Below are 23,797 nucleotides of genomic sequence, written 5' to 3'. Positions count from 1 at the left end.
GGAGGCGAGTTCATATGAAGGAGGAGTTTCACAGAGAGTGAGAGAGGCTATTAGAGATGGTGAGAAAAAGCAGGAGAGAGATATAGGTTGTGTGAGGGAGGAAGATGCTGTTGCCAGGGAACGAGACTGAGAGAGAAGGAACCATCTTTTGCAGTTTGGGAGAGGATGAAAAGTCAATTCAAGATGGATCCAAAATGGACTAAACTGGAGGAAAACAGGTGATCCTGCCAACAACCAGCCTGACAGAATCAAAGGAAAAAGGTAGGCAGCTGGGATTACATAACCATCAGAATGTTGCTCCCATACGGCTGACATCATCCGAACGGATTAGAGCCCGGGGGTTTTAGTGTTTGCGGGTGGAGGATGATGATGAGGGGGGAAGAGCAGACGCAAATTGGAGAAAAAAAAAGAGAATACTGCAAAGAGTTGGAATAATTATTTTTTGCCCAAAAGTCAGTCTGGGATCCGTCTGGATAAAAGATGAGAGCACAGTGATGTCACCTCCAGACTCTCTTTATCAATCCTCTCTCTACAGGAAGACACAACTTGCCTCCATCGGCAACATCAGTACGCAACAGGAACTACAGCGTCAATAAGACAGGAGGGCACCACCTGGAGAGGTAAACAGTGATGACCCTCCGTCTGCTGATTTAAGGAAAAGCAGAACTACATCATTATATAACGTAAGTGTTCTGAAAGATTTTTGTTTCTGGATTGCCACTGGATAAAAAAATCTCCGGATAGACTCTCAGGTCTCTAGACATAAATCTACAGCTGGTTCAAGCACCATTCAGCTACATTAAATTATCTATCACAATTCAGATTGAAGGAATTTCTCTTCAGAAATGTTTCTTAATATAAATTTAAAAAGAAGTCATTGTTCCTCTGACAGATTATTTCACTTTTAATATTATAAAAATGAGCATGAGTATTCACTAATATCTGGTTTCTGCTAGTTACTAGGCAAAAGAAAAACATATGAAACTACAAAGAAAAGGCGAAGTTGTACAACTGAAATAAAATCTAGGAATAACTGTTTATTAATGAAAATTTTCCTAACTTCAAAATAAGAGAGAAGGGAAAAAGAAAGGAGAGACAAAACCAAGATTCAGAACCAGTCTTGACTAGTCCACTTTCAGCATCAACCACCATAAGAGAGATGAAAAAGAGTTACTGGGTCGGATGTCGGCTCTGAAACTCTCCTGGAAATCCAACTTGCATGTCTGTTCATGTGGTTCCCGCCTTCGTCTCTCTAAGCTGTAGGGATTGTCGAGTTTCTTTTCCAACTGATTCTGTTTGCTAAAGGTCACTCTTAGATTCTTGTCTAGCCAAATTCACACTTTGAATACGAAGGAGAAACTGTATATTGCACAGCTTAACACAAAGATAGACAAACAGAAAGCAGATGATAATGCGCACAACAGCAAGAAAACAAAAAGACAATGTAACTAGTTCTTAAAAAGGTTGATGAGTCCTCTTTTTGAGTCAGTCAGTCAATTCTTGATGGATTAAAAGTTCTCTGAACTTAGAAAATGCACTTCTGGGAAAGTAGTTATATTTATTCCATTGAAAAATCACATTTGAATGAATTAAGCTTTTCTGAACTTCTAAATCACTTGTGTCAAACTCAAGGCCCGAGGGCCAAATCTGGCCCGCCGTAGGTTTTTATGTGGCCCTCTCCAAATTACAACAGCTTTTTGTTGAAAACCTCCCAGTTTTTCAACAAATCTGTAAAATTTACACAAAGTCAACAGATCTCCACATTTTTTCCAGATTTTTTTAAACTGAAATTTCTTCTCAAAAAACATTTGGTCTAAGTGACTGCTGCCTCAGCCTTACTTAATGTCAAGTTGTAGTCCGTGATCGATACAGCGATTAATGAAAACTCACATTTAACATGTTATATTAGCACAAATATTGTAAAACCTTCTCAAAAATATTTCAAAATTCGCACCACAAAAGCTATAAAACACAAAACACTCATGAAATCCTGGATGAACTGATCGGTGTGAAAAGATGTTCAAATAAAATATTATTTAATTAAAATAAAAATTAAATAACAATTTAATGGGTTTTATCAATACATTCAGGACAAACAGATTTTGATGTGACCCATCATGAAAATGAGTTCAACACCCCTGATCTAAATGGACAAAGTAACATTATTCCTATAATATGGACAAACATTCGGCAAAAACCTTTTGAACATAACAACCAATGACCTAAAATCAGCTCTAGTAGGTGAAAGGTCAACTTCCAGTTTTAAAGTGAAAACTGCATCTTTAGAGATTCAAAGATTTTTAGCTTATATTGTAGTTTATTGAAAATGTTTTCACTTGTTTTCAGGTTTTAGCTAGGCGATTACAGCAGAAAATGAGCTAGCTTCAGGGCTAAACAGTTTATTCTAAAGAAACTAAGTGATCTTTTCACAAAGCAAATTATTTTAGATCATATTATTAAACAGAGCATTACCAAACTAAATCTTTTATTACTGTTTATTTTGTGGGGACCTTAAATGCTGCAGAGGATTTCTAATGTTTTCAAGCCTTATCATCCCTCCTTTTTGCCTTTAGATAAAGACAAACAAGTTGAGGAAACTGAGCCTGTAATAAATCCTTTCATCTGAGTTATCTTTAATCCTCAATAACGCTTTTCAAGCTGCAAGCCAACACAAATATCGCTCTCTCACGGGGGAACTCCTCTGCTTTACTGAATTTCAAAGGGACAAAACCTGTCAGGAGAAAAACCTGTAATCACTGTCTTGTGCAACAGTTTGCTTTTCATTTCTTTTATATTCTGGTTGACACAAAGGCAAAGGCAGTCCTGCTGCCATCTGGACACAAATCCTCACCAGACACGTGCGTCTGCGTCTCAGATGTTCACTGAATGGACAAGCAAGGCTGTCAAAGTGACATTTGTGACTATAATCCTCATTGCTCATTGAGATATTACCGATTTCTGTGAGAGGCAGCTCAGCCTTAATAGACAAACAACAACATTTCGTTTTTAGGATTGCAAAAAAAACGTTGCAACTTACGCGTTTAAACAGTCAACATCGATTCCCCAATCCCAGCACAGCAGCATCAGGAGCCTGTAGGCACAGAGCATGTGTCTTTTACCCCACAATTGCAGTTTTAGATCCAAAAATAGACTGTATCAAATCAGTTCCATCCCACTGGACTAATGGGCCAGGGTGACGTCTGTTAAATAAACTCAGGTTGGGACAGAGATGTGTTTGTGAAGGAAAATCCCTTTGATGGGTTTGCTCTACTTAGCTTGACTGATACTTGTATAAATGATTCAAACACAGCAGACTCTGCAGATGCGCATCGAAAAACCAGAAATGGAAGTTAATGCAGTAGATGAAGACCTGTGCTTTGGTTACGTACATGCACATACGAGATGAGTGTGCTGCCTTCAGGGAACGGCTGCTGTATGAGCAAATCAGTGTTTTATTTTAGTCTCCTTCCCTGCAGCGGCTGGGGTCAAAAATCCACTTTCACATGATGTCATGCATTCGACGACCATTTTCCTGTAAATAGTCAAAACTGTGAGTTAGAAATTAAATATATTACAAATATGCTGCCTTAATGACAATTCTAATGCTTTTTATGTACTTTTCGCTTCTGTGTGAAAGACTTTTTGTAGATGAGATAAATATAATGTTCCGTGTAGCACCAAAAGTCGGCATTATTGTGTAAAGTCAAGCTGTTTTAATGCATGTTGTGTTTCACCAGTGCTGTAGCTACTCACTAATCCTGTTTGCGGCTTCAGGCTGAATTAGAAGCTACCTTTCAAATAAAATTGTGTTTATAAAATCCAGCTTTTTGAATGTTATAAAGGGAGCCACCCAAGGCTCAATATTAGACTCTGATCTATTTTCCAGTATTTTCAATAGCATTGGTAAGAGTACGGCTAAAGTTCAACTTTATAAACATGATGCTTTAATGTATCGGGATGCACGATATTATCAGCATAGTATCGTTATCTGTCGATATTAAAATGTAATATTAGACATTGGCCATTCCGTCAAAATAACTCAGTATAAAAGGCGTTTTGTTTTTTTGTTTCTATATGACAAACCAGTGACGATGATGCCTGCAGCAAGCACAAGCAAATTTGTAGTGCTTGAGTGTTGCCATTGTCTTAGAAAGAGCAAATGTCATGAATAAATTTGACATTAAACAATGCAATTGAAAGTGTTGCATCATTTTCATACTCCTTTTTAGCATTTGCATTTGGTAGCTGGCTAAACTGACAAAGATAAAGCAAAAATTTAACTCCACTGTAGATAAAGCCATATAGTTTCAGTAAGTAGGTATAGGAAAACAATATTGGTATTGGTTATCGGTCAAATAAGTTTTAGTGTATCAGCACATCGGATATCAACCAATATCGTGCATCCCTAAAATTGTATTTTTTTGTATATTCTACTCCACAGGCTGTTGACGAACTTTGATTTAACTTATAGCTACAGGCAATATTGCCTGCAAGTTGGTTCTTTATGAAGTGGTTCACTTGTTTTCAGTTGTTTTCTTTTATGTAGAAAACAGTTTGTTTTCCAAAATGGATAAATAAGTCACATTTTTTAACATTTAGCAATCAGTTCCTCTGGGCTCAGTTTTATGCTGCATTATATTTGATAGTTTTTTGAATAAAAATGGCAAGAATGTGTTTATAGGTAGAAATGCTCCTTTATGCAGATGATAAAGTATGTTCTGAGTCAAAAATGTTTGAAACAAGTCAGTGATCACTGAACGGCTTAAATTGGTACTTTAATGTGAAATAAACTACAGTAATGCACATTTTCAGATGCTATTCCCAAAAATATTATTGATATTTATACCCTATGTGTAAACCCTATTGAGCTATCATACTATCGCACTGGTCAACAGTCAAAAAAACTGTCTGAGGTTTTTCAACTGTTTTAGGGTAATTTTGATGTGCTGAATCCAAAAATCACATCGGTTTTGCTCAATCAGGTCAACTTTTTGAACTATGGAAAGTTCAGAAAGTTATCACATATGGTTTGGTTTCCTAATAATCTGGGATGATGAGCAGAGGGAGAGACTCCATCAGGACAGAAAACAGATGGAGAATTTTGCACAATGAGGACGTAATGTTCAATCTACATGTACTTACCCTTTTCAGTGTTTATTATTCAATTTACAGAAATCCAAGTTTGCAACATTTAATTAATACATTCTGTTAGAAAACGATGTTTTTTCTCCTAAAACCTTTTTTGGATGAGAAATATTAACGGAAATGAACGGATGTCACAAAAATGTCATCTAATTTGATTTCTCTGACTCAAATTAGAATAAAAACCTGACCTGATGGAGAAAAATGGATGTCATTTTTGGATTCAGCGGCGCAAAATAATCCTAATTCAGTTGAAAAAACAAATATTTTTGTAACCCAGTGTTATCATAGCAACCTTCTTTTCAAATACATTTTGAGCATTTGTTTAAAGGTCTGAATGTTGGATTGAGCTTTATTATTCCTGTTTTATTTATTAGTTATGAAAAAACTTGTTCAGGCTACATTTTAACATTTTATGGTAATATAGGTTAGCATAAGCTGTTCTACTGCAGTTTACTTTGGTCCCTTATTCTGCACCTGAGCTTAAAGCTGTTTTAAACACGATGTGTTATAACACACTGTCTCTCACCCTTCACTACGTATTTCCTCTTTCTGTTGTCCAAAGCGAGCTGAAGCCCGTCCTCCCTGCAGAGGATGGGTACAGCAGAAGCCACTTTGCGCATGGACAGCATGGAGGTCAAGGACGAGTGGCAGGACGAGGACTTCCCCAGGTATTTGTCTACGGCTGGGTCTGTGTGCAGTCTGAGATAAACAGGTTGAGATGGATGGAAAATGAGTCACGTGCGTGTCTGTCAGACACTAATAAGGGAGCAGGTGTGTTCTTTCTGTTGTGAGTACATGGAGAAACTGTAGCATGTCACAGAACAAAATAGCAGCTGGCAAAGCATAAAAGACGTCAGTGGAAAACGTGTGTTATGTTGTAATATAGTGTATTAGAATAAAAGTATATATCTCCTGTCTCCTCATGTAAGTCTTTATTGCATCTAATAATACATGCATTGGTATAATCAGAGTTATTATGAGCAAATATATTAGAAGAAATGAAAATAAGGTTACACTGGTTTCTGTTTTGCTTATATTTTTCTGAACAATAACCATTTTAGTGTGGATTCCACAAATTCGCTGACCTGAAGAATGCTTTTCAAATTTCATGTGTAATCAAAGTTTCACCATGAAACCCCCAAATAACTGTGTGTGCAGGCAGTTGCCTCCAGAAGTCCCATAATTAGCAGGAATAGCTTGTAAACGACTATTTGCTCCAGTCACAGCTTTGGTGTTTTGCGATATGTTTTTACTTGTTTTGCACATCTAAAGATGGAAAATTTTGTTTATTTTTCTTTCTCTAAACATTAATTTAGGATGGCTTTGCCACACACTGAGTTGGATATACAGTATATGCATATAGACTTTGAATGGGTCATCTTCGGACATGGAAATGCTTTGAAATAAACCATTCTTTTGTATTCTTCTAGTGAAAATTGAAACTTTGCACCATCCCATTAACTCTGACCAGTTTCTCTGCAGAGGAAAAACATCCCCACAGCAAGATGCTGCCATCACTTGGTTTCACAATCTAGACTGTGTTTCTAGGTTGATCTGCAGTGCTCGTTTTCCTTCACAAACCGAATTGAACATGTAGGCTGAGCAATTACATTTTGGTCTCATCTAGCCACAGTAACTTCTTTTTAAGTCTTTGCTGTCATTCTATTCGACTCTTCCAGAAACTGGATTTCTTTTTGCTCATATCATTTTAAAAGAAACCCTGGTCCCTCCAAATAAAATATGTTAATGTTTGTGCTTGTAATGAGACAAAATGTGAAAAAGTTGGAGGTGTATGAATACATTTGAAACACCTCAAACAGCCGACTCAGACAGCACATCAGCTTGCCCATACTTACAATGTTTAGGGTGTGTTTGGATAAATTCCTATCTTTTTCTCAGTCTGCATGTTGGTACAGTAAAGATACTATCTACTGTAATCCAGACCTTATTTCTCCCACACATCGAGCTTAAAGGTGTCTACAGAATAAATCCTTGAGGGGAGTTGGTAATTATAATGGTGTCTCAGAGAAAAGACGATTACATTGAGTGATTATATAAAAACTACAGATAAAGAGGGAACAATGAGAGTATTTCTACTTTCTACAGAATTGCTGTTAAATTGTTTTAATGTATAATTTTATTTGTGCCATCTGTGCAGGCCCCTGCCAGAGGACGGAGTTGGTCTCACTGACAACAGAAGCAGTAAGTGGAGTAAACACCCAGCTTTCGATCATCTAGCATAAACTGTAAACTTACACCTGCTTGTTGTTGCAGATCCTCCCACCAGCCTGAATGTCGGGGAGTCCATGAACCAGAGAAAGCGCCGCACACTGGTCGCCCCCGACATGAACCTGTCCCTGGATCAGAGCGAGGGCTCCGTTCTCTCGGACGACTTCCTGGAAACGCCCGACGACCTTGACATCAACGTCGACGACATTGAGACTCCAGATGAGACCGACTCACTGGAGTTCCTGAACAACGGCAACGAGCTGGAGTGGGAAGGTCAGACAAAAGGAAGATTAAGACCCCAAAATGAGGAGTTGATTCTTCTTCATCATGAATTATGATGGTGAAAACAAAGGGAGAAAATGAAGGCAGATTGAAACTAAACTATAATAATAAACATTAATTACAACTACACGTAATGAACCCAATGAGAGAAAAATCTATTTATTTATTCACTCAAACTTTTTAAAATTTTTGCATATAAAAAATATGTAAAATCCCATTAAACTAATTAAATACAAATAAGAGCTGCAATATTTTTAATTTTGCTGCTTTATTTTTGATCATATTGATGCACAATGAAGTAAATTATTTGCTAAAATTAATTAATGGACAAATAAATTAACATAAAGCTGACTGACCTTGTTTCTTTTTTGTTTGTTTGTTTAGATGACACTCCTGTGGCCACAGCCAAACGTCTTCCAGGTGAAGGTGAAGAGGAGAGAGACTCCTCTGGTCATCTGTGGCGAACGGTGATAATCGGCGATCAGGAGCAACGGATTGACATGCAGATCATCAGACCTTACCTGCGAGTGGTCACCCATGGAGGTTAGCTAAAGTGTCTATTCAGTCATTCATAAATGAATATGAACCTATCAGTGAGCCTACTGCCACATCACCAATGTCCCCTTCTTTGAATTGATGAAAACTGACACCTGCAAATTGGGAATACTTCATAATAACCTCAGCTTTAACTCAGAGTTGTAACTATCACAAGTTTGATCTTCTCAAAATCATTTGTACATTTTTCCTGCCTCTAGTACAATAACTTTGAGGATAAAATGTTCTTTTGAAGCCAAAGACATCTCACTTTTTTAGGACCCAAATGCAGAAATGACAGCTGTACGGTGTACATTTTAGGACAATCCTCAGGTCTCAGGAAAACATCATCACACAAAACAGCCTCAGATGTAAGACCACAGACAAAGAGTCATCAGATCTCTGATTAAACGGCGTCAGAGTAAAAAGTCTCAGAAAAAACGGAGTCAGATTAAAAGCGCCACAGAGAAGCTCCCAACAGGTGACGCCATTATTATAATACATTACATATGAATGTACTATATAATATGTAGATTTCCTTTTTCATTAATCTTATATCTTGCTTCTGGAAGACTCCATGGCGGTATAACTGATGTTTTTGGGATAATTTCTAACCTATTTACTTGATTTTTTAAAAGTTTTCTCTTCATTTATCCATCCAAAAGTCCCTGTTCTTTTGTTTTTTTATGCTCTACGTGGATTTAAAATGTCTTCTGTCTCACAATGCTGAGTATTATGCTGTAAATTTAACCATTAATTTATTGTGTTCTCACATTTTTACCTCCGTTGCTTCTGTTGGTGTGGATTTAAATGCTCATGTACACCATGATGTAAGCCGCTTTTACCGTCTTCCAACGTCGCACATTGATGACGTATTTTGACAATGGCGCCACCTTTTGGGAGCTTCTCTGTACCGCCTGATTTATTCTGACGCCGTTTTTTCTGAGATCTTTTTGTCTGAAGTCCTTTTTGCTAAGACATTTTATTCTGATGGTGTTTAGTCAGAGATCTGATGGCTTTTTGTCTCTGGTCTGACAAATGAGGCCGATTTTTCTAATGTTTTCCTGAGACCCGAGGATTGTCCTAAAATGCACACCGTACAGCTGGAGGATTATGATGAAGATGAAGATTTGATGAACACCAAAAAAATCTGAAAAACAAAAGTCTTCCATAACAGAATGCAGAATTCAGACAAAAGCAACCTTCATGGTTTCATGAAACAAGGATCTTGGTGAAAAGATAAGCAGTATTTATTTTCAATTGTGAGTGTTCACCATTTTATGCTTGATCAATGAGTATTATTTATAAAAGTGTCTGACTTCTAGTTAATAATCTGGTAGAAATAAAACAAAAACGTCATAAATGGTCAGTGCCTTGAATGTGTCTTCTTCTCTCTCTCTCTCAGGTTATCATGGTGAAGGTCTGAACGCCATCATTGTGTTTGCAGCCTGCTACCTCCCTGACAGCAGCTGTGATGATTACACATACATCATGGAGAATCTGTTTCTGTACGTTCTTCTGATGTCTCATTGCAGCATACTGCATCATCATCAGTCTCACTTTACTGCATAATTCATCGAACGTCACAAACACGCTTTCCTTACTTTAATCATCTTAAAAAAGCCTATATAATCATTTTTATGTTTCAATATTTTGTTGTGTTCAGACTTGTAGTTAGTTGTGTTCATTTATAATTGTAAATTGAAAAATATGTGTATATATAATACACAAAAATCAGCTGAGAACATGACCAATAAAGCTTAAGAGTGGTGATATTTATATGAAAAAATTGCAACAAACCGGCACCTTGCAGAGGGATTTAAAAGCACCCTGTCACCTCAGTGATGAATGACTCCTTGTGAACTAAAAATCTGAGATTCTGGGTGCAGTTTTGCAATTCCTGCTCCACTTCTGACCAGCATTGTCACTCTGAGGCACCAGGTTGATAGAAGTGATGAAATGTCAAGTGCTTTTTCCTTCATTTGGCTCAGACACAGAGAAAAAACAACAATATTGCTTTAAACTAAGTGTCTTTGTTCTCAGGTACGTTGTGAGTAGCCTGGAGCTGCTGGTGGCTGAAGATTATATGATTGTTTACTTGAATGGTGCAACTCCTCGCAGGAAGATGCCTGGAATCAGCTGGCTGAAGAGATGCTACCAGATGATTGACAGAAAGTAAGAAAAATGACATCATTAGCAAAAACAGGTGGCCATACTTAGATATTGGAGCTTAAATCTTTTTCGTTTGTGTTTGCAGACTCAGAAAAAACCTGAAGTGTTTGATCATTGCACATCCAACATGGTTTATCAGAACCGTCCTGGCCATCTCAAGACCATTCATCAGGTCAGAAACATTTACTCTCATTCTGCTTATTGGCTGTGATTATTCCCCTAAATTTAAAGAAAATATTGAACATTAGTCATAATAATAAAGGCCGTCCAGGCTGTGCATTGAAATATTAACCTACAATTAAATTTATTATATGACTGTAGGTGTTTTTGCTTGACCCCACATTAGTCACCTTACATACTAACTGTAAAAAACCTGTGAAGACAATATTATTTCCCCTTCATTTGGTCTGAAATCTTTTAAATCTTTGTCTGGTGTAAACCCTGCATAAACTTTATTAGAATGGGAACACTTGGGGTCAAGTTGAATAGGTTTTTCTAATATGAAATCAGGGAAAATTGTCATTTATTTGAGATGTATTTACCATTCCAGTGTGTAAACAAAGTGACTCCATCTTAAGCACAAGCAGAAAACTAATTTGCCTCATTAATGGTCAGATTATAGACTTTCCTTTGCATGTTTACAACTTGTACATTTGTCGGTTTCATTACTCCTGAATAAGTCAACAATTTAAATTTTATAGAATTTTGATGTGCAGAAACCACATCAAAGTTTCTGCACATCAGAAATTTTGATGTGCATTTGATCTAACAAATAGAAGCTGTTTTGATGGAGATAAATTTGACCTTTAAAAGACGCGGGTTGATAGCAGCTCACCGTGGCTGCATAGCAACCGTCTCTAAGCAACCGTGACGGGGGGCGGGGCGTCCTATTCAGGTACCAAAACCTCCTCAGCTTTCCTGCAGCTCACCTTTCGAAAGACGATTGCTTCCTGGGTCCTCCGACCTGAACAAGCTTACATACCCTGGCAGAAAAAGACAAACCCAATGACTTCAGTCAGGTTTAAATGCTGTAATTACTAAGTTTTGTTCTGTGACATGAACAAACTAATATTTACCTCAGAAATTGTATATCTTTGTTATATTTTTCACCTAACTGGCCCGATGAAGCAGGTAGATTATAGTGGATTATAATCTATAAACAAAACATAATAAGTCATGGCTAATGTTGCAGGAGTTTCTCAAAACACAAAACGTTTGGTTTCAGCTAAACTCCTCAAACTTTCCATGAACCGTTAGACACAAGATCTCTACTGAAACATGCTAACGTGATTAGCTGGTGATCTGCTTGTTCACTAAGCTAGCTAGAGCTAATAAACTGTAGCTAACACCATTTTCAGGAGGTAACAGAGGTAACAAATAACACTGAAACATTTCTGCTGATAAAAGTAAAAACGGGAATTAATGGAGAAAAACTATTTATAATAAGAACTACATGGTGCCTTTAAAAAGCTAACAAACACAAACTGAAAATATAGATTACAACTTTCTTTGTTTTAACTGACAGCCATCTTGGTAGGCAGTTGCTATGGCAACAATAAACAAGCCACAACAATACTAGTATATTACAGCTATTATTCATTTACAATTTTTGAGTCTTAAGCCTGATATTAAAAACGAGGCTTAATCAATCCGACTCAACTTTCAACAAGATTTAGAAATCACTAGTTATAGTTTTTATCTTTTACTTTGTCATGTTGTTTACATCTATTTATTATACATTTTCTTTCCCACTCTCTTTTTCCTCTGTACAAAAGAAAATAAATGTTTGACTAAACAAGCAAAATTAACTTTCCAAAGTATAGATATTGAAAAAAGTTCTCCAAATTATCATATATGGCAAGAATGTCAAACTCAAGGCCCGAGGGCCAAATCTGGCCCGCCATAGCTTTCTATGTGCCCCTCTAGACTCCAAATTACAGCAATAGGCCCCTCCAGTTTTTCACAAATAACTGGAAAATTCACACAGAAATCAACAGATCCCCACATTTTTCTGAGTTTATCAACATTTTTTCTCAAAATTGTCCAAAAACATTTTGGTTCAAGTGACCGCTGTCTCAGCCTGACCTGATGTCAAGTTATAGTCCATGACCGATAGAGCGATTAATAAAAGGTCACATTTAACATAATTTATTAGAGCAAATATCGTAAAAATTCCTTACGAATATTTCTAAATTAGTGCCACGAAATCTGTGATGTTGATGGCAGAAAACCACAAAAACAATCCTGGATGGACTGATTAGTGTGAAAAGATGTTCAATATTATGTTATTTTAAGGAACACTTTTAACAATTGAATTGGTTTTTATCAATATGATCCAGCGCAACAGGAACTTTATGAACATTCAGATTTTGGCCCAAAATGGAAATGAGTTTGATGCCCTGATATTTGGGATAAAAACGACTGAATCCTGGACTATTTAGAATGTAAACAAGAATAAAGAGGAAGATATTTGGTGGTGGAATGATGTCACTCCACCAGCAAAGGAAGATTCTGTGATGTCACTGGCGATTCAGTCTGTGATGTCATCAACTGAAGGATTGTATGCAACACAATTCTGCATATTTTTCATTGCTTGCAATATCACTGACCAGTTCAGACGCAAAGCTCTTTCCGGTAGTTTACCAATCGAGGATTTTACTGATTGTATTTAGGAGAAAATGTCTCATTATACGCCGAGATACCACAGTGGGATGATGGGACCCCACGCGAGAAGGGGAGGCCAGCAAAACCCCCAAAGCAGGTTCCCTCCTGCACACCCGAATGCCTTACACGGGGAAATCCACAGGCTGAGTTACCTTCTGGAAATGGAGAGAGCCGGGAGGTTTGAAGACAACCAGAAACTGTCCCACCTGGAGGCCGAGCTGGAAGAGACCAAACTCCAGTTAACAAAGCAAAAAGCTCTCAAAGAAACTTTTATCAACCAGGCCAAAGACGCAAAGAGGGAACTTGAGAGACTACAGAAGTTCAGTGATCCAGCAGTCCGTAACGCTGCGGTCATTGCTTCCAAGGTTCACAACAACGTGAAGTACATGAAGAAGAAGAACTTGCAACAAGACTTGGAGGAGTTAAAGGTGGCCCACCTCCTCAGCCAGGAAGCATTTGTGGCTGAAATACAGGCTGAGAGGAAGAAAAGTCAGGGACTCCAAGAAGAACTGGACAAACTCCAGACTTCCCACGAGGAACTGTGCTCTGAGTATGAAGCAGCCGATGCTCTGCTGAGGCAGGAGGCCGAGACTCAGAAGCTTTATGAAGCGAGGCTGCGTGAGGAACAACGACTGCTGGAGAACTTGAGAGCTGAGAAGGACGACATGTTTAAAGAAATGTCCCAAAAGATTTCATTCCTGCAAGAAGGCGAGAAACTTTTGCAGGACGAATTAAATCTGATCAAACGTTCATATAATGAACTGACCTGCAAATATGAAAGCGAAGTATCTTCACTAAAGCAAGACTTGGAAAGATGTCGGCAGGAGGCGACAGATGAGAAAGACGCCAACATAGAAAGAACGAAGGAAAATCTGCAGCTTATTAACAATCTGAGAGCTGAGAAGATGGAGCTCTTCCATAAAATGTCCAGAGAAATCACAGTTCTGCAAAAGAGAGAGAAGCAGATGATAAAACTGGACCAGTTTAACTTCTTCTACGAGGAGCTAAAATGTAAATATGAAAGAGGCATTATGGATATACAGCAGCAGGCTGAAACGTACCAGAAGAAGATAAACCCGGAGGAAACTGTTCTTACAAACAGAGAAAAGAAAGAGAAGGTTATGCATGAAAGAAACAATTGTGAGCTGCAACAACAAGTAGAAAACCTTCAGCTGCAGATAAATCAGGAGCGAAAAGATCATCTGGAGAAATCAGAGGAGGACAAGGCTCGTCTAGACAACCTGAGAGCTGAGAAGGAGGAGCTCTATCAAAACATGTCCAGAGAAATCACAGTTCTGCAAAAGAGAGAGAAGCAGCTGATAAATGAACTGGATCAGGTTAACTTCTTCTACGAGGAGCTAAAATGTAAATATGAAAGAGACATTATGGATATCCAGCAGCAGGTTGAAATGTACCAGCAGGAGAGAAAAGCTCAGCTGGAGAAATCAGAGGAGGACATGGCGCGTCTAGACAATATGAGAGCTGAGTTTGCCGTCCTTCAAGATAAAACAACAACTGAGATTAAATTCCTTCAAGACAAGGAAAGGAGTGTCCAGGCTGAGTTGGAGAAGGTTAAGAGTTTGTACCTGGAGTTAAACCGGCTGTATGAAACTGATGTCACTGCATTAAAACAGGAAGCAGCAAAATACCAGCAGGAGATGAGTTGTACGATAAATGATTTGGACAGAGAAAGAGAGGATGTACTGCTGCCCGACACTGTGACAGCTGAGGAAGAAGATCTCCATCAAAAACACATCCCAGTTTTCAAAGAGGAGAAAGACTCACAGAACCAAGTCAACCCGGTTAAAGTCTTCAGTCCAGAGGTTTCTTCGGAGGAGGAACTCTCAGAAAAAACCTTATCAAGTTGTTCCACGGATCCAGAATCCACAGGAGAGACTGAGATCGCTGGAGAAACCATCCTGGAGGATTTAAACAATCCAGATACTAAAACCCTGCAGGATGGTAAAAAGAAAAAATCAAAATTTTCAATTTGGAAAAAAGTCCAAAACATTCTGCGATTGAAAAAGCCAAAAAAAACACCAAAAGATTGAAGACGATCAAGAACATGTTTAATGTTCTTGATTTGGATATTTAGAGGAGAAAGACGTGAGAGGTCTGTGAACGGGGCGCCATGCCACGCTCCGTCAAGAGGAAATTTAAAAACCATGAAGTTTTTCCCCATCGACTAACTAGAAAATAGATCCCTTCCCGACCCGATTGGAAAAAACGTGGGCAGCACGGTGGTGCAGCGGTTAGCGCTGCGTCTTCACAGAGACCATCTGTGTGGAGTTTGCATGGTCTCCCCGTGTTTGCGTGGGTTTTCTCCGGGTGCTCCGGTTTCCCCCCACATCTCCTAAAACATGTAGGTCAGGTCAGTTGGTCACTGTAAATTGCCCCCAAAACACTTTAAGGAACTCCAACCATGCCCAGTATTATTGTTAAACTTGTAAAATGAATTGAATTAGCCAAACGTTAGCCCTTTTCCCTTCGCTGGTTTAGTGGCAGACGGCTCAGTGCCGCAACTTGGCTCAGTATTTATAGCAACGTATTGATTTAAGAATTAATATTTCTTCTTTTAATAGTAATAATTTCTGTTTATTTTCACTGTACTTGTGCTTTTATGGTTTGTCCTTTAGTTTACCTTTTCTACTCACTTTTTATATTAAATTGCACTGAATTGTAGCTCGTTATTCTGTTTAAATCTGTATTTTAAAGAAGATTAGCAAAAGGATCATGCAGTGGCTTTTTTAGGGCGGCTGTGGCTCGGTGGTAGAGTGGTCGTCTTGTGACCAGAAGGTTGTAAGTTCGATTCCAGCTTCCTGAGCCACATGTTGAGCTGCCCCGGGGCGGGGCACTTAGCGGCAAGTTGCCCCCCGACCTGCATGTGGGTGTAAATGTGTGTGTGGGTGAATGTGACTGTAGTGTGAAGCGCTTTGAGTGGTCAACATGACTAGCAAGGCACGACACAAGTTCAGTCCATTCACCTTTTTTCTTTGATAAATCCTGTTTTTCTTTTTATACCAAACATAAAAAAGCTGATTTAACAGGTTTGGATTTATTCAGGTTCCAGGATGTTAAATTAAGATTAGAGTTAATCTGTACATAATATTAGATGATAATTGTAATCATAATTTAATACTCCGGACCATGAAGAAGCTCAAACTTGTTATATCTGGTTTGTTTGTTATAAGGAAAAAACAGGTTTAATCGTAAATAAAAGTTACTGTGATCTTTCTGTTAGTCTTTATTTAGAAATACAGATTCAAGATAGTTTAACAAACTTAACAAAAAAGTGCAATTTAACATGAAAAACTGTAATTTAACATGAAAAACTGTAGAAAAGGTAAAAAGAAGAACAATCTATGAAAGTATGAAAACAGAAAACTTAATCAGAAATTATTTCCATCACAGGAAGAAATCAATTCTTAGATGAACATTTTGTAATAAATATAAAGCTTTTGTGTTGTTGAGCTTATGTGTTGTCTGCTTGTATAAAAGAGAAGAAAAGGGGCAGGAAATGCCTAATCCAGTTATTTTTTTAACCAGCTTTATAGCTGGTTAAAAGAAAAAGTGTTTTATTTCTGATGTTACTTCTAGGTTTGGTTTGTCAACCTGGGTTCAATTCCCAGTCCTGGAGAATCTGCTGCATGTCTTTCCCTTCTCTCTCCTCCTAATTTCCTGTTCAACCTGTTAAATTACGGCCTAAAAAACTTTATTCGAGCCTAAAAGACTTTAAAAAACTAAAACATACATTTCACCTCACAACTGGACCAACAGTCAGAATATGCTTCCCACCACATTGTGCTCGTTTCCTCGTGTTAAATAACAACTTTCTTCCTCTCTCTCATTTTCTCTCTTTCTTACATAATTAATAGGTTACTTAATATTTACACACATACACACACACATTTACACGTCCCCTCCATGGGCTGCCACCTTATCGTGGTGGGGGGGTTTGAGTGTCCCAGTGATCCTAGGAGTTATGCTGTCGGGGCTTCATGCCTCTGGTTGGGCCACCCAATGCAGACAGGTCCAAGGTGAGGAACCAGAACCAAGTGCAGCCCAAAGATCCCTTATGATGAAAACGACCGTTGGAAACAGTGGTTCTGCTCGCCCCTACATGAGGTCCCACCCTGGAGCCAGGCTTGGGGGCGGGGCACGTTGGGGAGCCCCTGGTGGCCGGGCTTTAACCCATGGAGCCCGGCCGGGCTCAGCCCGAAAAGAGCCCATGAGTTCCGGCTAGAAATAGTCGGACTCACTGCAGTGCATGGCTCTGGTTCTGGAGCCGGTCTCCTTGAAAGGGGTTGGATGTTCTCCCACCCTGGAGTTGCCCCTTGTGAGAGGAGTGGGCTTTCTTGTTGCCTCCATCTTGGTGCCTGTACGTTGGGGTGAACAAGAGGATAGTCTCTCCCTCTACCTACGGGTTTGGGTCGGGTTCTGACTGTTTACCCACCTTTTTAAGTCCTTGGAGGGGGTACTGGAGAGTGCCCCTCCTGGGAGCTGCCTTGTTTTACTGGAGGGGTTTTCTCCGTTGGGTCTCTGGGCTCCCTTAAAGACGGGGTGAGAAGCCCAGGAATCCAGGAGTCACTGATGTGTTTACATATATCCAGGGTTTCCCCCAGGGTATTATAAGCCCCCTGACCTCCTGCATCAAGGTAGGAGTCAAGATGAAACCCCACTGCGTTGCTCTGCTGTGCAGCTCGATGTGAACTGCAGGTATAACATGTGGTTGTGCTTGAAGAGGAGCGTTGAGTGAGCAGTGAGAATGATTTATCTTTGTGAACAAAGAATTATGTTGCCCAGCGTGGCTCTGTGTCTGCGCTGTAAACTTTATGTCTGTGCTCTTAGCATCTTTTCATACAAAAACACGATGGTGAGGGAAGAAACACAGTTTAACCTAATTTGGTTCTAATTACAAAGACAGGAAATCCACCTGCCACACGTACGGCTGAGAGAGAGCGAGACGGGGAGGCCGAACAAAACCAAGCGATTCTGTCCCAGTGTCTAATACTTTTAAAAATCATATTTTATAGGAAAGTATATTAATGTGGCAATAAATGGAACAATAATACCAAAGATGTATCTTGATTTTGACCTTGAATTTTGATCCAAACATCAAAAATGTAACATGGACTGTTTGGCATATGAGAGATTATTTTAAATACTTGACCATTTTCCAATGCATATACTGCAGCATATCACTGTAAAAATCTTTAAAATTTGGATGTAAACATAGAAATGTGCTTATTGAATACAATTTGATTCCTATTTACATGTATGGATGCATCTAAATACAAGCTGCTCTTTAATATTCTATCAATCAATCAAGTTTATTTGTTTTGCAAATTTCATCAACAAAATGGCAGATTAAAGGGCTTTAAATAATAAAAACACAAAAATATGTTTAATTGTACATGTTCATGATCTCCACAGTGTGAAGTTTCTGGATAAGATTCGATACGTTCACACCCTGGAAGAGCTCAGTCACATCATCCCCATGGAGCATGTGCAGATTCCCGACTGTGTGCTGCAGTAAGTCCTCTCCACCACCAGGGGTCGCTGTTGAGATGCCGCACTTCTCACAAAATGCAAGCAAAGGTTCACACCCATTCAACAGAATACTATTTCAGGAACTTTATCACTAAATGAAACATATTAGATTGATTAATTACACACAAATTGATGTTTGAAAGCATTTATTTCTGTTAATTATAATGGTTTTTTGCTTATAGTTAATGAAAACATGACATTTACAATTAAAATATGACATCAGACCACATAATTAACTATTTTTAAAAACAGAAATTTGGTCTTAAATAAAAGTGTGTTTAATACTTCATTGAAAGTTGTTATTGTCATAAGGCACCTTTAATCTGACAAACCAGACTTATTGGGATAAATATTCAAATTTATTGAAAATAACTGTATAGTAAGAAGAACATTAATGAATGAACAAACAAACAAAGAGACCCTAAAATACACCAAATTATATTACAAAATACACTTCCCTTAATCACTGACAAGAAAAGCTTGGGTTTTTCTATAAAATATTTATTGTCTCACAATATCTCCAAAGCAAATTATAATCTTCACTTATTTAAAATATTAAAACCTTTCTGGAAAATCTTAAAAATATTAACTATATTTCAAGTTGATTCAATAATTTGACTTTCCCATTCTTTTGTATCTCACAAATTGAAATACAATGTTTTTTCTTCAATATAAGAAGAAAGATATTTCTTAGTAAAGCTGCTGTAAAATAAAAATAAAAAATCTAATTTAAAGGAACAGTTACAGTTTCTTCACATCTCAGAAAACTTGAGAAGTGCAGTTTGTTCCGAAGCAGAGGAGCACCAGTTTTAGAAACATGGAGTATGCTGGTTTTTGATGACCTGATTAATTTTTAATGGGCAATTCAGACATGGATTTTGGCCCAACATATTTTATTCCTTTGTATCTGTCTCATATGAGGATACCTATAACATAGATCTGTAAAAGTCACTGCAGCCAACACTATGTGTAGCCATCATGTATCTTCTTATAAGGACATTTTTGTACCATATTGCTGCTACAAGTGGGAATGAAGCAGCATATTACTGACATTATTTAATCTAATTTAGGTATGATGAAGAGAAGCTAAAAGCACAAAAGTTGAGGTAAGAAACACATTTTCCCTAAAAAAAAAAGAAAGAAATCTCCACCATTATATAAAGTAACCAAATTGTATTTTTCCTACAGACAGGAACAAGAGCAGCAGCAGCAGACCAAGTCAGCTCTTCCTGGAGAAAGGTGACCTCTTTCTGTTTCATGCAGCTACGTTACGCAACACTCTCGGAAACCTTTTTTTAGCTCTATTTCTGTCACATCAGCTATCAATTAAAGAAATCCTGTTTATTATTTTTGCGAATATTTGTCAGCTAATCTTTAGCACTAGACGACTGAGAAAATACTGATGTTTCTTTATTGCTTTATTTGAATGTTATTTTCAGGCCAAAGTTGATGCTAGCATCGGTTAACAGTGACATCTGACATTAAGGTAAGAGGTCCCAGTCATTAAACGGTCCGTCGTTAACTCTGCACTCCGGCTTGTAATGTCAGTCCTCTGTAACTTATATCTGACACACAGGGTCAGTTGATTTTCACACACATTTGCCTCTGTGTGCAAAAGAAACAGCAAATTAAATCCTGCATAAACATTTGTTGGGAATCTTGGCCTCCAAGCTTTAGTCGCCTAATTATTACATCACCTCGAGTCTTTAATTCTTGAAATAGTTCAAAGATCCTCCGCTGGTGGTGCTAATACAAGATGTCCTGCAAAAGTATGCAATGCACTTTTTTTTTTTTTTCTCCGAAGAGTTTTTGCAGCGCTAGTGGCTTGTATTTTTTCAACAGTAGGCAGACAGGAAGGAGGGTGAGGAAAACATGCGGCAAAGGTCGTGGACTGGGAGTCGAACCCGCGACGAGGACTAAGGCCTCCAAATGTGGGGTGTGCTAACCCCCTGCGCCACCACAGCACACCCCTACTTGGACTTTTTTACATATTGTCACGTTATACCACAAGTTATAAATCCGTCTGTTCTGTGAAGGCCTCAAAGGTTTATGGGAGAACATCAGAGAAAGAGAGCAGCATCATGTAGACCAAGGAACACCGTCGTAGGGTGTCAGGGATAAAGCTGTTGAGAACTTTAAATCAGGTTTAAAATTTAAAAAATTACCTGTACTTTAAACAACTAATGAGCAGAAAATGGACAGAGAACATGACAACAAACTCACCAAGATAAGGCTGATCAGACTAACTAAAGACAACATTATTTAAAGAACCAGCCAAGAAGTTCAAAGTAGCTCTGGAATCTGTTTACAGTTCAGATTTCACTCCTAATTCAGACTTCTGGCCTTTTTTGGAAGAGTTGTCGTATAAAAGCCAAGATACGTTTTCCACATTTACCTTTTCCTGATGCTTTTCTCGAGATCACAAGATGATCGGTGTTAAACCTGATTCTATCTTTCAAATGCAAGGCACTGCATGCAGTTGTGCATACATTTGAAGGATGGAATCAGGTTAACACCAATCATCTCATGGTTTTGGTACAAAGAAAGTTTGGTTTCTCAAGATTAACTCGTTATCTCAACACAATTTAGTAAAAGTATATCCAGAAAACGCAAAGCATCTCACAACACCCGTCGTAGCAACGGATTAGAATGACTCAGTCAAAGTAAAGACCAAACTCAAGAAGAGAAAATAATGTCTTTAGGCGACTGATATCGAGTTACTTTTTATAGAACAATAGGCAGAAAAGTTATTTCTTGATGTACAAAATTAAATTGTAAACAGAAAATGGCCAAAAATAACTTGCATCTTTATTGCAGCAATAGGTTCCTCTACAATGTGTTGAATACAAATGCATGAAAGTCATGAATGAGTTTTCTTCCACCTTACAAAACTGCATTACTCCGTTGATCTGTCACGTTAGGTCTAATGTGATGGAATGATTGGAGTTCGTGGACAAAATGTTGATACTTTAGCAAGGCATCGTAGATGAGTCTTTGGTTACGATGAAGTATGTTTTGACATAAAAACGTCAGCCATTACATCCAATTAAAGAGTGATTTGAGGAACAAGTGTATTTGTGAATATGAACCTACTGAATGCTGCTCTCTGATTACTGTCAGACATCAAGCCTGGCTCCTTTTCTGCCAAGTCATGTTTCAGGTCGCGCAATTCAGCCCGCGTGTGAATCCAAATCCAAATGTTAGGTAATCCTCAGACCGGCTCCCCGATGTTACATAAAACACAGCTGCTCCCCTCATCTATGCAGAACCGTCCAGGTCTATTTTTACTGGGCTTCACAGACGAGTCATGAGCTGCTGTACCGGTCATGAAATCAGGAGAAATACCTGCCTGGGCCAGTCAGAGTGGGTTGGAGTGGGAAAAGTACATGGGGTTATTTCAGAAATCCAACCCCATGAGCTGTCCTGTGGGTCCGTGCGCTCCTCTCTGCCCTCGTACATCACAAGATCCTGCAGCCGGTGGACTGGCTGACATCCCAAGAATGGAAACAGGCTCTGTCTCCCAACCGGTGTGATATGTGTCAGGTTGGATTTAGTTTAGATTTACAGCCTGTGATCTCTACACACTCCTGAGTATTAACAATATCTATGTGAACAATGCACCTATTGTTGCATAAAGGTTGCACAAAATACTCAAATTAAACTTTTTGTTTTTGTGTTGCAGCACAATGAGCTGAAGATCTGCTGGGGAACGGTCATTCAGTAAACTCAGCGGCTTCTGGCACAGAACGGACCCGTTAGCTACAGGACAATCACTCCTCAGTATTTCTCTTGTTTCTCACTTAAATCAATTCAGAACCTGTTAACTACAAGATGTTACAGATAAAACTGTTTGCTTTCTGCATGTGAGATTGAGCTGTACTATGACGCATGTCAACTATTTTAAATTAAAAGAAAACCGTACAGACTCCTTAAACCGACTCTACTTGCAGATAGAATCAAAGTGAAATATTTTGGCATGGGTTTTTCTTCGGTTTAATGAATTTGCTTTCTGAATGATGTGCAATAACGTCCTTCTTCTTTAACATGTTCTAGATGTTACTGATGCAAAAGTATTGAACAGTCGTCAGGTTTTCCAGCGTTAAATATGCAGTCGGCATGCTTGTTTGTATCCTTTCCTTCTTAGGTATTTGTATTTGTCTTGTTTGTAAATTCTAAAAAAAAAAGGCTTTTTGAAGACTGAAAGACTGAATTGTTATAGATAAAATAAAATATATTCAAAGAAAGAGAGCCTGAAGAATTACTTTAACTGTTATCTATGACAATGTGCCATTTAATGTTTCTAAAAAATAAAGCAAAATAAAAAATAAACTGGATTTGTCTGTGTCATGAATGCTAACCTCCAGGGCTCAGTTGGGTTTTTAACAGAACATATTTTTATCTTTTATTGCCATTTATTCAATAAAAAAATTCAAGATAGCCTTGAACATATTTGGCCATGTGAGTTATTGACCAACGTAATTTTGATCTATAAATTATTTTGTGTGAGCTCCTTAAAAGATGAAATGAAATGTCTCGCAGCAGGATATCTCTCACCTTTACTATGAATATTGCTTTTGTGTTCTGAAACTGGAAAGGCAAAATTACCTAAAATAGTTTATTTTAATCCTGCATTTCTCAGTGACTAAAGAGAAAAGTCTCATATGGTAGAAGTATTTCGCATTTGAATGGTGTGAATCCTTTTAATATATTATGTTAACAAACATCAGTCTTTTAGTCGCACAGTGCCACCATGTATCGCTACATTCCCCACAGTGAAACATGACACCATGTCAACTTTTATCTAAAACTCAAAGTTCACCTCCTTCACACCTTTATCACCCCGAGAGACAAGAACAAACTGCAAAACTGATTTGTAGTATTGGGCAAATACAAAATAAACACGACAGACTCACATCCGGAGGTGTGTAACGACCAGAGCCGATAAGCGGCAGGCGCTAACCTTCAGAGAAAGGTTTTATCGCAGCTTTGGCTGACAGACGCGCCATTTTGCCCCCATGGAGGTCCGCCACGTACTCTGGTTGCATCAGAAATATTCATGATGCAGAAGCCAGACGCTGCAGACTAATTATAGAGGTCCTGGTTTGCACTCGCCCACAGCCGGCTTGGTAGAGCATCTGCCCAGAAATTTCAGAATGTATTGTCCTAAAGATTATGACCTTTCTTGGATTTAAACCGCTTACGTGTAAGAAACTTGAATTCT

At 38.4% G+C, this 23,797-nt stretch overlaps 1 protein-coding gene across 3 annotated transcripts; it reads left to right on the top strand.

Annotated features, from left to right (window-relative positions):
- The first annotated feature begins 26 nt into the window (after positions 1-26).
- Positions 27-22,905, top strand: atcayb (ATCAY kinesin light chain interacting caytaxin b). 3 transcript variants are annotated; one of them, XM_028021187.1, is made up of 14 exons: positions 27-261; positions 536-620; positions 5,708-5,813; positions 7,304-7,347; positions 7,420-7,647; positions 8,041-8,199; positions 9,596-9,698; positions 10,234-10,365; positions 10,448-10,534; positions 18,460-18,558; positions 19,647-19,682; positions 19,765-19,815; positions 20,016-20,062; positions 22,259-22,905. In XM_028021187.1, exons 3-13 carry the CDS (start codon positions 5,737-5,739, stop codon positions 20,053-20,055), a joined length of 1,056 nt encoding a protein of 351 aa, XP_027876988.1. In that variant the 5' UTR covers positions 27-261; positions 536-620; positions 5,708-5,736; the 3' UTR covers positions 20,056-20,062; positions 22,259-22,905. The 3 variants fall into 3 exon arrangements, with proteins under 3 accessions (XP_027876988.1, XP_027876987.1, XP_027876989.1); XM_028021186.1 differs by having other exon boundaries at positions 28-261; positions 536-683; XM_028021188.1 differs by lacking the exon at positions 20,016-20,062 and having other exon boundaries at positions 28-261; positions 536-683.
- Positions 22,906-23,797: the final 892 nt, after the last annotated feature.

This window comes from Xiphophorus couchianus, chromosome 6, assembly GCF_001444195.1.
Source record: "Xiphophorus couchianus chromosome 6, X_couchianus-1.0, whole genome shotgun sequence".
Classification (NCBI taxonomy): Eukaryota; Metazoa; Chordata; class Actinopteri; order Cyprinodontiformes; family Poeciliidae; genus Xiphophorus; species Xiphophorus couchianus.
The sequence above is the reverse complement of the archived record's forward strand: the minus strand, read 5'-3'. Positions and strand labels throughout refer to the sequence as shown.